General features: G+C 39.1%; 1 protein-coding gene across 5 annotated transcripts in view; it reads left to right on the forward strand.

Annotated features, from left to right (window-relative positions):
* Nucleotides 1-16,652, forward strand: part of POLA1 (DNA polymerase alpha 1, catalytic subunit) — a 190,931-nt gene that overhangs the window by 163,427 nt on the left and 10,852 nt on the right. Inside the window, exon 37 of one of the 5 annotated variants that reach the window (XM_040055873.2) lies at nt 1,059-2,505. The exons of the other annotated variants lie outside the window; for them this stretch is intronic. Within the exon in view, the coding sequence (XP_039911807.1) occupies nt 1,059-1,111 (53 nt within the window). The 3' untranslated portion in view covers nt 1,112-2,505. Of the gene's footprint in view, nt 1-1,058; nt 2,506-16,652 lie in introns of those variants that run through there. 5 annotated transcript variants of the gene reach the window in all.

Genomic DNA, 16,652 nt, shown 5'->3' on the forward strand with positions numbered 1-16,652 from the left:
AGACTGGAAAAAATCATTCTTTACCCCTCCCCACAGGGGCTTGGTGCGATTATTGAGAGCCCAGATGTAGCATTCTGGACCAGGACAAGAACACAAAATAGAGTATATATTCCGAATGATGCTCATTGCCTCAGAGGTTATCATACAATAAACATAATAGACCAATACAGCAATTCTGGTACCATACCCTGGTCTACACATGAGCATTAAGACCGGCAAATACTGCCCCATGTGCGGGAAAATGTAGAGAGCTAGGTATAAGATATATGAAAGCATGTTGAGCATCATAGCGGACAGCTGTTTCTTTTTTCCTCACTACAAAATTGTAATTCTGACTTCTCTCAGTACCTCGTGCCCCACGTTGGGCGCCAAAATATATGTGCTGGCTTGAAGGCAAAACCAGCGAGAGACTCCAAGTCAGAAAAAACAATTTAATAGGAGAGGAAAAAAAAAAAAAAAGTAAAATAAAATAAAACACATGCAATGGTACAAAAGATCACTGACAGAGTCAGAATACAACCTGAAACCGTGGTGGTGGCAGTCCAGATGAAGTGGTCTTGTTGAAGCAGTGTTCTTGCAGAAAGGTCTGGTAGCTCTTGTCCTCTGGGAGTCCAGTGGGTAAGGCTGCCTGTGCTGTCCCAAGGCCCCGATTATATCCAGGTGGGAATGCTTGGCTCCTCCCCCTGGGCGGAGCATCTCACAATGGACTGATATCATTTTATCAGTTTTGCAATGGGTCCTTGATTGCCTATTAAACAGAGATAGCTCCTGGGGAGAGTTATCTATGAGTCATGCAGGACGGTATTGATGGGCCATTAACAGAAGATAGTCTGGAGGGAGGGGGCACGGGAAACAGTGGTGCACAACAACATTTCATGTAGATGGTGATAGAATACATACTTTGGGCACATTTTACATTGTAACCTAGGACAGTGTATCAAGTTAGTACGATGAGATCAAAGGCTCTCTCTGCCTGAGGGACTCTGCACATTCTCTTCCAGATCAACTGCAACATCAGGGACAGAAAAATCTACAAAGCATTTTTTTTTTGTTTGCAGTGTGTTCGGTCTCCTGTCATCTGCTAATGCAGTCTTTGTCAGAAAGTGCTTAACGTTGTGGTGCCCAAGTAACCTGCTTGTTTCACGTCCATTGCTCTGCTGAGTGCATATCTCCTGTGTTCCCTGCTCGGCTTTGCTGACTTCACAAACAGGAGCTGATCAGCAGAAGTGCTTCCCTCGGGGGGCAGCGGGAAGAAAAGAAAACCTGCTGGCATCCTGGTAGTGGAGCTGGTTGCATCAGTGGGACAGAGGATATTGTTGTGTCCTTGATGTATCAGTGGCAGCGGAGCCTGTGATCTCACCGTTTCAGAACGGCTCATCTCATGTGCTCTGGAAGGATCGAGGACACAGACTCTGGTAGATCGTGTGGGTGGGGGTCTTTGAAAAGAATTTTGATCACTGTATCAGAATAGCTGCAGGTATGTATTTTATCCACTTCAGTGTCGTGGGAAGAATTGGGAGGATTTGGGAGAAGTGCACAGAGAGAAGCAGGAAAAATTGTTTAAGAAAAAATTAAAATGTTTGGTGTTCATTTTCTTTTTACACTAGCCAATGTGTTAAAACAGAATAATGCATTTCTTAAAGTTACTGTACAATAGGTTAGAGCAGGGGTGATGTTCCCAAGTGCTAGACTGTGGTGATTCTTCATTTTCTCAACTACTTTTTCCCCAGCATTGCAAGGTAAAGGTGGCAGGGAGTAGTTTGTCTCCTTTACTTTGTGAGAAGATTGCTTTTCAGAAGCTGGCCCAAGTTGCTTTCCTGAAGAGGGTATGAGTTTAACCAGCAGTGAAACTTGAGTTATTTATTGCCTTTCTATGTGAATGACTAATTATTTCTTGAATCTCTTAATCTTTGATAAAGTCTAATAAAATTAAGGACCAGTAACTTAAATTTGCCAGAAATTATTTCATTTCCCCTGGTTTATCTCATACCTGTTTACATGACCATAGCTGGAAGTGTCCACTTGTTCCACTTGGTGTGCAGCACCACGACAAGAGATAGTATTTCAGCTCTGGTCGCTCTCTGTTGTGTGACAGAGGAAAGATGTTCCTCACTCCATGTGTGCTGGGATGGTTCTTGCCCATCCCTTGCACTGGGAGCTTACAGAGTTTGTAAAGCAACATCTGTACCCATCAGGGAATTGGATATTCCAGGTCCCAGAACATGGTGCTGCTGGACATCAGGTGACTCTAGCACCGGTGACTCACAAAGTGAGCTGTTTTCTGAGGAGCTGGACTCTATAATGCTCAGCAGGACCAGTCTGACAGGATGAAAAGAGAAAATTTAAAGTTTGAGAAGGAAAGGAAACAAACTTTTTTTCTTAATTTCTGTAAAGTGCATGGGTCTATTTGGGAGGAACAGTATGTTGGCAGTTCCTTCCATTTTAATACACAGATGCTGGGTACCTCTAGATGTATCTATAGATACGGATTCCCTGCAAGCAACTACTGCATAATTTGATTATGTTCTTCTAGAGGATGATGAAAGATTCCTCTGCACACAGTTGGAAAAAATCCTGTGTTGAGCACCAATCCCAGAAATGTATCTAAGCAGCCATGATCTGTGGGATTTTTTTCTGGAATTATATATATCACTAAGAATTACAGACTTGCTCCTCACAGTCAGATAAGCATTTATTCTAAAGGTGAGCCAGCATTTCATTAAATGGGAGGGTGTTTCAGTATAACAGGTTCCCTTTCTGATAGAGAGGAGATGCACTTTCATCTTAATCTTTTGTTCTGGTGTTTTGGGGATCTTCTTTGCCTCCTAATCTGTAAAATACTGTGTGGAAGGTAGATGAAGGTGAAAAATGATGGTGAGTTATGTCTCATAGCTTTGAGAATGTTACAAAAGCTCATGATCAAAAAAAGTGCTGTTATGAAGTTGATATGTAGCTTACAGCCGACAGCTTAAATTGAGAAAAAAACTAGCTGTTATCAAATATTGAACAAAAATTCATTAATAAGTTGGGCAAGTGTCTATTAAATATATATTTTTCTGTTTGTATTTAAAGCTTTTTTGGATTAAATGTCTCATGTGGTGTTTTATTTCAGTCACGTGCTTAATCCAAAACTAGATCACAAATGGCGTTTTTCTTTTGTTTATAGTTGATTTTCTGTGCCAGCAGCAGATGCTTTAGTCTGTTGTCATCTCTGCTGTTTCAGTGACTGGTTTTGACAGAACAATTTCCTTTCAGGTATCTTGTTTTACTTTTGTGTATGTTGCCCTTATGCCTGATGTTATGGAAAGTCATTTCCTCAAATTGGTGATGGTAACGATTTGAGTAAGTAAATGGCAATTGAATTCCAAGTCTTCCAACGGCACTGATGTGCTGATACACAAGATCATCGTTCTCCAGAAAAGGCTTGTCTACCAGTTGTCTCCTGTTACAATGGGAGCTGTGTTTGGGATAATTCTGCTGGATTTGACACTCTTTCAAAAATTTCCTCTCATGCAGATGCTAATTAATGACTGAATGGATGCAGTCTGGTATGGTGCTGCTCCATTTGTGAGTTAGTTGCAGTCTCATTAATCAGAACGGGTTTCAGTAGCTTCTGGAAAAAAATTCTCAGCCAGAGAGATCTGTGGGGCCTCCAGGACCAAAAATCACAAAGTTAGAGCATGGCAAGCAATGATAGATGTGATAGAGAAGACAACACTGTTCTCAGTATTTTTTGAGTGAGAAGTAATGAATCTGTGTATTTTTAATTACATGGGAGCTTGTTCTGCTTTTGAAGGTGTGTATTCTTTGTATGTGACAGGCTTTATGCGAAGTTATTAGTAATTTGTGTACTTATTCTATTGCAGCCAAATATGCATATTTAATATTAGCAAGAAGTCCTAAAACGCAGTTAAATCTGAAATACAGTTGAAAAACATCATAAAGAGCAGTTAAACCTTTGAAGTGGAGTTACAATATGTTATTGCTGTTAGTGGACCACATGACTGCACCTTTTAATTAGAGATTTGGCCTTTCTATTTGAATACTCTGGCTTTTGTGGGTTTGAGCAATTACTTGATATGTAAGATGCTCTTACTAGGAGAATTCCTTTCCACTCTCCTAACAGTATGTGGCTTTAACTGATTTTGAATATTTTAAGAGTTTCTGGTTCTGTAAAAACTGATTAATTGCTTTTGAAAGCAGGCCATGTTACCAGCTGTTGATAGGTGTGCTTACATCTCTTTTCGATGTTTTTTGTGAACAACTGATCAAATAGATTCGTCACTCTTGGCTTGTGGTGATTTTAAATTGAAATGGAATGTATTAAAGCAGCCAACCACGCTGATCATATTGCAAGCCTCATTTAATTTTGTACATTCACCCATTATCGTGAAAAGCAGGATTTTTTAAAAGTGCATGATTGTGACTGCACCTTTAGCATCTCCAAAGGTCATCAGTGCATAATTTGTTAAGTGTTAGATAGCTGATTTCTGAAAGCAAGTTCCACGGTGTTGCATACACATTAAAGGCGGAGAGCAAAAAAATCAAATTGTTATCATTTCACCGATGGGCTGTCCTGATACTGTCCCAGTACTTACTGGTCTCTTCAGGCTCCTGCACTGAAACATTTGTATGCAGTTGCTCAGTTGGTGTCTGTAGATCACAGAGCTGTCCTTTCTGAAATACTGAGGCACTGCAGCATACATTAGACATTGTCACAGAATGGCTTGGGCTGGAAGGGGCCCTAAAGATGACCTGGTTTCAAGCCCCCAGCATGGGCAGGGATGCTCACCCCCTCCATCGGATTGCTCAGGTCCCCATCCAGCCTGGCCTGGAACGCTGCCGCGGATGGGGCACGTAGATACGGCGGTGCCTTGTTACAAAGTGATTCCTGCCAGCTTGTCAGATTACAGTTTTCCTGCCGTGCTCACAATAATAAAATATGCTTCTTAAAGCTTTTTCTTCCTTTTTATTAACTGGCGCCTTCTTATAATGTATGAGAAGCTGCATAGAATCTTCTAGTTGAAAGTCAATAGAAATACTGACAGAATAAATTTTTACACAAACTCCCTCTATCCCTCTCTGTGCCCTTATCTTTGAAAGTAAATCTGTAATTTCCCTGTACTTGCTAAGATGTAAGTGTCCTGGAAGTTAACGTTGTGAATATTTGGTGTTCACAAAGTGGTTAGATTCACATTTCATAATAATTTTTTCCAGTTTGTGGATAGCTTAATGCAAAAGAACAGTATTTACACTGTAGCTTTCAACAGGGATTCTTGTATTATTTTTGAAAAATGTTGCATAGGCTTTTAATGTAATCTATGCACAGAAAAAAATTACTTATTCCATCATTTTGAAAATATTTTACAGTGCTGTGTCATTCTGTGTATGACTATTTATCTTTCTAGAAATCCTTTGGGAAAGCAGTAGATACACCTCAGTGTCCAGATAGCTGCCGCTAATCTGGGGGAAAGTGGAGGCATCAGTCCCTGGGTCTGGATGTGGATGGCACCAGCACTTGGTGAGGCTGGAGTTCCACCCCATTAGCTTGCCCTTGGATTTACAGGAGCCAGCTGGATTTGAAGGAAATGTTTCCTGTGATAACCTGGTCAGAGTCAGTTTCATGCCGACTCTCAACAGTTTAAAATCAGCTTTAGTTAGTATTTTTCTTTTGTTTGGGTAAATATTTTTATACCTTCTGAAGAAAAGACACTGCAGTGGCTTCTGTGGCTAAAAGATAACAGTTAAACTCTCAAAAATGTTCAGTTTTGTTCCTCCAGCTGACCCACGACCAAGAAATAAAAACGGAGAGAGGTTATTATAGAATAATGGTTTGCAAAGACAGTTCACCTTATACATGTTTTCACATATTTGTACAAAGCAGCTGTAGCCTTTGTGTGGTCCCTACAGCAGCAGTTGCAAGATGTTTCCAGTTCTCCTGAATAACTTGAGTGTCTACAGTGGGTTTTTGTGATTATCCATCGTCTCCATAGATTTTACAGCTTAAGACTTTGTCATCGGACTTCAAGTCTTTTTGCACTCAAAATCTTTACTTAGCTATTTCATACAAATTTGTTCTCAGAATAAATTGTATCAGTGACATAATATGACACATCTAGATGTTGTCTACTGGCTTCTTATCAATCTTGTTTTGGGTTTTTCTGATTTTAAAGTTTGATTTGTTAAAAAATGGTCAAGAAGATGAGCTGGATGAACTCACAATCATTTGCAGAAACAGAGTTAATAATGGGCAAAAGGCACTAGCTGGTACAGTAGTGTAGGCTATTTCTTAACATAAAAAAGGACTTCTTTATCCAGCTCAGTGTCAGAAAGCTGTTCTCAGGACAAAGGAATTATGTCCATTTTAAATGTGTATATTAAATGCCTTGAGCAAAACTTTCATCAGTATCCCTCATACTGCTGACTGTCTTTATGGAATGCATCTCTCTGTCTGTGTCTTTTCTGACCAGCTGAGGTTCACATTTGTGGTTCAGGTGTCTGATAATTTTGAATATAGGACTTTCACTAACATAGTGTAAGCACAGTACCTGAGAATCCCTGTGTAGAATACCTAGAATTTCTTGAGGCTTAATGTGGATTTTGGGAAGCAGCTGCCAATATAAAACTAATGCCATGTTTACTAAAATCTAAATAACTATGTTTGCCAGTTCTCAGCACTGATTCTGAGGCTTTTTCATTGGCCCGGAGTGTTTGTTTCAAAATTCAATGGTTCTGCATATTTGTAGATTTTTAAATAATGTTGGTGTCTCTTCTGTTCAGATGAATTTCATTTCAGCAATACTAGTTTTCTGTGAGGATGATGTTCTAATTGTTATCTTCACATAAAGTTTGCAATTAAACACAGAAATACTGTTTTCTTCAGTGTCACAAATCCAAAGCATTGCTAAGAAGACACTGGGGTCTGTTATCTGCAGAGCAATAGATTTGTCTGAATGTACTCCAAAGTTCATTTTCCTGCTCATTTCCTACCATCTAAATTGTGGAGTGTTTAGTCACATGAACCTGTGATTGTGTAGTGAATTATGTGTTCTAAAAACCATTATAGCTGTGAATAGTACCTGGTATTGTCAAAAGACCTTTGCAGTTTAGTCTTATGAAAAAAGCTGTATTTGTATGATTGGAGACAATTTCACTTGGCACAGCATGTTTACATCTTTCGAGCCGCAGAGCAAGACTGAGTTAAAAGGGTGGTCTCTAACAAATTATTTCTTCACTGGACCTTTACATTCATCTTAATCCTTCAGTTCTTCCTCTCCATACAGTCAGTGATGGCATTGATGGTGCGTGCCTTACTGCATCCTGCCCGCTTCACTGTCCATAAAGGGGTGTATAACTGAAGGTGTAATTGTAGTAAAAGGTGGGTATTGGGAACTTTCAGCATTAACATCTCAATTTCCCTCAGACTGAGTGTTCCTGCCACGCTTTTTGAGTGTGCAAGTTAGGCCTTCTGCAGTGTGGCTGTACCCTCTTTAAGGACTGTGTTTACTGCCTGTGGTGGAGGAGGCTGTGCCAGAAGGAGTGGTGGGCTTCTTCTGGAGGTGAGTGCCCTGTTGGTGTGAGTGGCTGATGGTGTTCAGCCTCTGTGCAGCTGCCCATGGAAGGCAGAAACCCATGTGTAACTCACTAAATGAGGTAGTGCTAAATGCTTAAATGTCTTTTTAGGTTTTTGCAATGAATCTTCACTGTTCTGAGTTTTTCTTTTGGATGATCCTCACAGCAACACCTGGTCATTCAGTACATTGTTGGTGTAAATTCTGTGTCAAGCGAAAGCAAGGTAGAGCAGCAGATTCTTCATTAAATTTCATTTTAAGATTTCTAATTTGACTTTTAAGAAATCTGGACTTTTTTTTAATCTTGATTTTGGTTTTATCTTCATTTTGCACATCTCATTTGAAATGTGCGTGTGACTTCTATCATGTGCTAGATACCTGCACTATTGCTATTAAAATTGAATTTACCAGTTTCAGCAAAAATAAGATTAATACCTGTTCTAATTAGAGATGCAAGTTCTTATTTTCCAGATCCAGGTCTTCCATTGTATTCTCTCCTTCATCTCTGAGAAACAAGAGTAGAGCTTTCATCCTTGACTTGCGAGCTTTTGATGAGGATAAACATTGCCCAAATGTAAATAATAGTCAAACTCTTGAAGTGCCTCACTTGATTTACAGCAGCTCTGACTTGAGCATCTTCAGCAGTTGAAGAGGAATATTTTATGCCATCAAAAATACCGATGCCAGCAGGGGCATCTCTGAAACAAAAATTGGGAATGTGGTATATTGTTTACCTCTTTTCGCAGAAGATGGTTTTCACATCACTAGTTATTATTTGTACTCTGCTGCTGTCTAGAGGTCTGGTGCACCACAAATAGGCAATCTTTAAGCAGTAGGTCTGAGGAGGAGGTGCCATCCAGCCTATTCTACAGAAAAAAATTAAGCCTGAATTCAGCAACTGGTCCTCTATGGTGCTACAGCATGGTGGCAAAGCTGAGTGTAGCACGTTGATCTTCTGAATGAAGATTCAGTGCTCAGCAGCTCTAGAAGCAGCATGAATAGTCTGTCACTTTTATGTTTCCCTGATGATTCAGATAAAGCAGGAAACTGATAGTGTCTTCCAGATAAGCATATGTGTCAGTTTCATGAGCATTTGCAGAAGAGAAATTTATATTAAGCTTTAATAAGTGCATAGAACTGTGAATGCTTTTAGGCATTGCTAGCAGGTATCTTAATTAATTCGTCTTCTCATTTAATCTGTGGGTTTTGTGCATTCCTTGACTTGTCTTGATTGTCTTGACTTTGCTCAGTTCTGTTTTTGATATTGCAGGGGCTTTCTGTTTATTTGATTTTCTGTTTTCCGACTTGTTCCCACTTGACCTTGATTTTAAACCGATGCATCTCTGAACTGCCTCTTTCAAGCAAATAATTTCCAGCATTTTCATCTTTGTGGGGTCATAGAATCATTAAAGTTGGAAAAGACCTCCAAGAGGATCAAGTCCAACCTTTGACCAATCACTACCATGCCAACTAAACCGTAGCACTGAGTGCCATGTCCAATTGTTTCTTAAACACCTCCAGGGATGGTGCTTCCACCAAGTCCCTGGGCATCCTGTTCCACTGTCTAATCACCTTTTCTGGGAAGAAATTTCTCCTAATGTCCAGCCTAAACCTCCCCTGCTACAGCTTAAGATCGTTGCTTTCGTCCTGTTGCTGGTTGCCTGCTTGCAGAGTCAAAAGCTCTACAAAGCTGAGTCTCATTTTGAGCAGGTTTGCATTTTAGTTCTGTTATTCTGCAAAGAACTGTTTTATCTGGGTTTACAACTGCTTAACCTAAGGAAAATCAGTTTCAAAGCTCCTGGGTCATTCATCTCTTACTGCCATCTCATTTTTGCAAGATGATTAGTTATTTTCCAAAAGGAAAAACTGACTGATGATTGTGAAACAGACACTGAGAAATTCAGTAAGTATGTTTTTCTGTTATAAAATAATTCACTGGAAAATGGGAAAAAGAGGACGCAGGGCCAGTTACACATCTTGGGGAAATAAATGTCTTCTGAATCCACTGTAATAATATTTCCTTTTTCCCCATTTCTTCTAAGCAAATATACTTGGGGTACTCTTCAGTGATAGTATATATAAAGGATATCCTCCAAAAAGAGATTGGCAGGTTTAATTTGTTTGATGTGTGCAATCATAGTCCATGTTAAATTCGAAATGCCTGTCCAATCAAGGGTTCAATATAGAAAAGAGGCAGTAACAAGCATGCAGTACGCTGTAATAAAGAAATCTGTTGATTGAAAAGAGTTTGTATATTTTGGAAATGATAGGGAATGTAATTGGTAAGAAAGAAAAGAACAGGGCTTCATAAATAATAGGAAATAGAGCATATTTTGCCACTGGTAATGCTAACTCAATTTAACAATATTCTGGTACTGAATTTTCCTGTTCAGTAAAATAGGTCTGGTCGATCTTCCAGTACTCTAAATTTCATGATTAATGGGAGGAGCTCTTTATTTTGATGATGCCAGCTTCAATGTGTTGAATTTCAGCTATTATGACCCTCTCTTTTTCTCTCATCCTTTTTTTTCCCCTCTGTCTCGTAACCTTAGAAGTGTGTAAGGAGAGGATTTGGCAGATGAGCTTTTCAGTCAGACTTGACTTTTTTAAAACACAGCTCTCAGAGTGCTTTTTTGAACTTTCAAAGGATGTTTGGTGGACTGGATAAGATGAAAAGACCTTGATGAGTCAGGCTAACTTCATTATTTCTTACAAACTTTAATAATCCCAAATCTAATTACAGTGGAAGCCCAGGACCAGTTCAACAATTCACCCTTGCTCTGCACCAAACCTTCCACATAGTCTTTCTTTTTTTGCTGCAGTTCACTGACGAGAACTGCTTCTATTTATGGAGCAGTAAGTACTTGAATAGACTTATAGCATATGGATCATCTCTATGCAGTGTTACCATTCTGCCCGTCTTGAAAATAGCTTTATTTCATGTCATTAAACTTCTGAGGATCAGAGTGCTGTTTTGTTTCTTATGTTTTGCGTGAGCGTGTGTGTAAGCTTATATTAGGGTATTAATACATATTTTTCAAAAGGCTGTGTTAAATGGACATATAGCTGCAGCTGTTTATGCAGTAATTGTTATGGTACTTTAAAACTCTTAAAAGCCAGGAGGAGGAAGTACTTGAGAGTCAAAGCTAGGAAATAATGCAGCTAACAGTGCAGGTTTTCTGTGGGAAAGATTCATTATTGTTAAGTTTCTGAATCATTTTATTTTGTGTCTTACGTTGAGATAATCTGTTAGTCATGGTGTTATATGAAGTTCACCAATATTTGGAGATAAAATTATACCTAAGTGGTCATGGTAGTTATGGGGAATGTAATGTGTCAGGCTGAATTTTTGTTCAAGTATTCTCATCTAATGATCATAAATATCGTGACATTTTGAAGAAGTACTCTTAAGACTTAAAAAGAAAAAAATCTATATATGCAAAAATGTGAAGATGTCCCAGTGAGTTGAAGCAGCGGGGCTGTGTCAGATTCTGTGCTCAGGGATGAGGAGCAGCGATTCCCAGGTGGTGTTTGTTGTCTGCAGAGTGGTGCCCACCGTGGGTAACTCCAGCAGGAGCTGGTGCGCGGTCCTAGGAAGTCAGCTCACATGAAGATCTACAGAGATGATGTGATACCCCTAACAAATTCAGAATGACAAGACGTCACTTTTGAGGCATTGAAAATTACTGTACTCTCTGTGGGCTCCTTGACTTCACAGGGGCAGCCGATCATTTGCTCTTGTGCTCAAGTAATATTTGAGTCTTCCCTTAATGAGGTTTTGGGTTCGACAATTCCCTCCCCAGAACCGATGCAATCAAAATTCCATGAAAGCATGCATTGTCAAACACATCCAAGGCTTCATTGTTTCTCAGGAACTTCAGGCTAAATCATGGCACCTCATCAGATGTTTGTTCTGTAAAACCAGTGATTCAGAATAAAGATGATTTTTACATAAACCTAAAGTGTAGAAATTATAATAAATGTGATTTCACAGTGAGTAATAAGCAAAAAGCAATGTGGTTTTTGATCACAAGTTTTTAACCAGGTATCAGTATGGTTGGAATGTTGCTACTGGTTGAGAAATTATCATAGAAGGCTGTCACTCAAGACAGTACTTTGAAGGCTCTATTGAAACCCTGTAGATACTGGGGACTTCTCTCTGAGGAGTAGTTGTTTTCTTGTATCAGAAAGTGCAATTTAGAATCTGCATTAATACATTCAGCCTAAACCTTTGAATATTGTAGCCCTCTGCCAGTTAACTGAGTCATTTCTAGTCACTATGTTAAAATACATGAAAAAGAATTGTTAGTATGTCTAGTAAAATAGCTGTTTCCATTATCTTTGCTCTTTCTATGTACTTGTTTTAAGAGAGAAATTCTTACTCTGTGTATTTTGGTGTCAACAGTTCTACTCTTAAATGATGGACAACAAGTTAACAGCATAAAATGGGTGTTGACAGTTCTTGAAAATGAAATAATGTTTTATATAACCTCAAGTTTCTCTCTGAACTTTGACCAAACAATAAAAACCTGAAAAAGGAGGGGCCCTGTGCTGTCAAGCACAGAATTGCACAGGAAAAAAAAAAATTAAACAGTGAAGGAGAAGTCTGGGTTCTCTTGCATGATATTTAGCAGCAATGGTGAGAAGAGGGATGTTTCTTTCTTTGTGTAATGTGCAGTAGTTACAATAAACACAAGATTTCCAAATCTCAGAGGACTCTCTTGACAGTTGCTTGATAACAGCTTTTTTCACTCCATAGTTTTGACAGTTTGTATGTGTTGCCATATCTAGTGTAAACTAAAACATCACTGTCATTCTGTTTTTCTTTCTTATGTGGCTTCCTTTTCTTTATTTTTATTCTGTCTTCAGCATAATGAAAAACATGGGCTTTTAATTTGTCGACTTCAGTAAGACAAGTTGTGTGTGGAGAGTGGCATGTGTTTAAGTTTTGAAATCTTCAGCTTGAAAAGGTGTTTTTTCGTTGGGTTTTTTTTTTTTTCCTTTTCTTTCTTACCTTTTTCTTTCGAAGCGTATGTGTTTGTGTCCTAATTTTGACCTGGCCTGTCAGCCTGCACCAGTCAGTACGTGCATGTGTGTGGGAGATACGAAAGCACAGGACACAGGATACTCCCGTGTTCACAGTGGCGTTGCACATTTTTGTTGTAGGCTCCCTTTTTTATTCCCACAGAGGTCCACAGGGCTGCAGCACTTGTGCCAGCACCTCTTGCCAAGCTGGTGTCCTTTGCTTCCTTTCTCTCCCGTGTTTCTGAATGATACCTGTGATGATGCTGCAGTAATGCATCGTTCTGCAAGAGCTGCAGGGAGGTGACTGTTGCAGGAGGGATTTGAGAGATGCCTGCTCACGAGAGGCCAGCCAGCTCCTGGGGTGCCCTGCTTTCTGCAGCTACTGCTCAGCTGTCTTGGTTTACCCTAGCTAGACTTTGTCCCTGGGTAAGGAGAGCTTTATTTAACCTTTCGGATGGCGGTGGGTGCTGTCCGATCTTTCTGAGGTTATTTTGTCTTCAAACCGAATTTGCTTTAGCACAGCAAAGTGCCCAGTGTTGTCATCTGGCATGTTACAGACAAATTCCAATTACTTTTCTGCTTCAAGCTATTGTTAAACACTACGAGCTAGCTGACAGTAAAATTATAAATACAGGTGTTGTCACACTACACTATAATCAGAATTTTAATTTGAATTTTCATTTGTAAAGCCCTTTTTTAACATGAAAATGGGAATAGAATTAGTTTTATTGACAGTAAAAAGACATTTTGAAAGCTTCCTAAATCATTACCTGTATTTAGTTGTGGGAAAAAATTGTATATGTCCGTATAAAAAGAAGAGTTTTATTATCACATATTTACTCATTATATTTAGTGGTAAATAAAACTAGGAAGATGTGTTTGACAAATGATTGACGTAGCTCACTACGTTTTCACTTCATCAGAACAATAGACAGACATAAATATATATTTGCTTTTGTTTTGCTCTGATATTACTAATGCAAGCCTGCGATAAAATCTTGAAGCAAATTAAGTAGTGCCTGTTGAGTCTGCATGCAGTGCTAAACTTTTTATTTTTGCAATTTCCTCTTCTTACATAGATTCATCATTCTTTATCATTCTTTGCTTTCTTTCTTCCCTTTTTTTTTTTTTTTTTTTTTTTTAGTCTCCTATTTCTTTGCTTGGTGGTTGGAGTGGTTCCCCCTTCTCAAGACCCTTTTTTTTTTTTCCTCCAGGCATTTAGTGTCGTGTCTGCCAGATTTCAGTGATGAGCAGCGAATTGCTTTTAAAGTGGGCATTATGCCAGTTCAGCAGCACAATGGAAAACCAATCTTCCACCATTCTACTTTTGATGCTGTTATTGTAGCATTTTAGATAACTGCTGCCACAAAAAAAGATGTGCTCAATTGCTACCAGTTAGTCAAGTTAAATCCAGAGTAGCATTAAAATTACTCTGAAAACTGTTTGTCAGAGGTCATGTGTTGTCTGTGGCTACAGCGCATAGGATAGATGTTCTGTGCTGTGTGGGGTTTTTTCTTTTTGCGTTGTTATTATTACTGTGACTGACCAGCTCTCTAAATAGCCCTTCACTACCTGTTTACTTATTGTTTTCACCTCACTGTTGAAAATATGTGTCGAACAGAAATGTTGAAAAGTTTCTCTAAAGTGCTGGAAATAGCAGGGGAGTGAGTTGTTCAGGGTGCTACAGTTTGTACGGTGTGAAAGAAAAAAAAAACAAAAAAAAGAAAAAAGAGGGGTAGAGCAAGAACATAATTCTCTGGTTTCTGTAGCAAGATTACTGTTTTCATCTTTTTATCTTCACTTTTCAACCACTGAGTTCACTTTTCTGGTTTTTTTTAATAGCACAAACGGAATTTATCTGCTTTCTCACTCTCTTCCCCTTCAACTCCTCCTCTTCCTCTTTATTCTGCTGGCTTTGCTTGTGAATGAAAGGGTCTGTTCTCCCGCTGCAGGACAGATGGCAGTTGTGAAGCAGGGATTATAGCACTAGGTGACTTTTAAATCAGTTGTTTTCCAATAAAACACAAACAGGAAGGTTATTTATGGGTGGTGGGAATTAAAAGAGCGAGGATATTTTGCTTGCCTCTGGCTGAGTCTTTTTTTTTTTTTTTTTTTTAATGAATCATACAATACCCACACAGCCTGAATACTTATTTCACTTGCTTGCATCCCTGAAAAATGTATGTTATGCTGTATTATGTTCTGGTCATTTCTAACAGGGAAGCAGCCTTCTGTCACTAGGTAGCACCACTGCAGATTACAGTCCCCAGCAACTCTCGTGGGACAGTGGAAGAGCTGATTCAGCTGTGAATTCCAGCCTTTAGGCATCTAAATAACATACCCAGCTTTCAAAAAGGACTTAGTATTTGTAGCCTGGTAAGTGTGGTTGCACTGAGGTGGTCCATGGTGAAGGTGAGGAAATATAATTAGGCATTAGGTAGGCAGCACTGGTGGTACACCTTTAAAATTCTTCCCCTTGATCCACAAGTTGTTCTTTTTCTGTGGGACAGGAGTGGTGTCTGTCTCATGGGAACACCTTCCACTAGAATTTGCTAATATTTACGAAGCTCTTTAAAATCTCCCAATAGGTGGCAGTGTGGAAGTGCACACTTGTCACAATTAGGTGTTTTTAGTGTCCCTTCTTCAAGGTGGGCATTTCCCTACTGGTGGCATTTTAGGCATTGAGGGTTCTCTGCTTTAACAGTACAAATGTTGCAAGCTCTTAGATTTTTCTGTCAAGGGAGCCTCTTGGTGTTGCAAATGGGTCACTTAGAGTTGTTCCTGCTAAGACTAATACCCGTGAGTCAGGGGAACTGTTCACTCCAGTGTTTTTTGTCAGAGCTGTGTCCATGCTGGGTAAATACCTCGTGAAAGAGAATACCTTTGAATGGTTTGTTATGGAAACGGAATGACTGCAAAAGTGAAGAACGGAGTTCAGGGGGAAAAAAGCAGGACCATCTCCCTCAGGGGAGTGAAACCCTGTCCACCAGGCAACATGATTGAAAAGTTAAAGTGCAAAGCACCTAAGTGATACAGACACACACACCATTTATTATGTAGGTAACCTTAATAATAGTGATTTAAAAAGCAAGGTGAGCACTAGATGAGTTCTCAAGATAAAAATGGAATGTAACTCCATGAGAGACACTTAATACTTAAGGTAATTATATATAAATTTAAAGGATCCCCTTTTTTTCTTTTGGTTTTTCTCTTTCCTTTTGAAAGTAGAATTTCAGTTTTTCAGGGGTTGTTGTGCAAGTTTCCTTGTTTTTTGATTACACATCAACACACCTGCCTACGAGGAAACTTGCAGAATTCAGTTATATGCATTTGCATAGTCTCTGTGTGTAAATGATTTCTCAGAAAGACCTGTAGGAAGTGTGTCCACTGAAGTCAAGTCTTACATGTAGCTAATGCAGAAAGCCAGTTAGATGAGTTAAGAACAGGAGGAAATAGAAACCTCTGGAATTTGGTCACAGTGTATTTCTGCATTTAATATTTTTGCTGATGGGAGAGAAACTTGAATCCATTGGGATGGGGTTTTGTAGCTATTTATACACATGGCACAAAGTTTTTCTCTTTTCTTGGTCTGTATTTTGGAGATACAACTTCGAAAATTGTCACATGCACTTGGTTAAATGCTGTGGAATTCCTCACTAAAGAGCCACCTACAGGAAACAGTACAGGAGGCATACTCAGTGCAGCAATTTCAGACCTAATGTTTTTTGCAGCCAAGGAAGATGAAGGGAACTGACTCTTGAATGGAAAAAAACTCACCCTTATTTTTGCAGCTCTCAACCTTATTATTCAGCTTCCCAGAAAATACTTAATGTGAGGCAAGCTTTCTAGGAAGAAAATGTAAAAGTAAGGATTGAGATGCCTACAAAGTATTAAAACAAAATGGCTTTTTAGGCTGTGAAATCAGCTGTTTGTTTTTTTAAGAAGGAAAATTAATTAATTCGGCTGACTATTAGGGCTCCTTGAGGAGTAAACGTTAATTTCAACTGAACACAGTTTAAATAAGGACTAGTTAAGCTGGAGCTTGACCCTCATCCA

Source organism: Hirundo rustica, chromosome 2 (genome assembly GCF_015227805.2).
Source record: "Hirundo rustica isolate bHirRus1 chromosome 2, bHirRus1.pri.v3, whole genome shotgun sequence".
Taxonomy (NCBI): domain Eukaryota; kingdom Metazoa; phylum Chordata; class Aves; order Passeriformes; family Hirundinidae; genus Hirundo; species Hirundo rustica.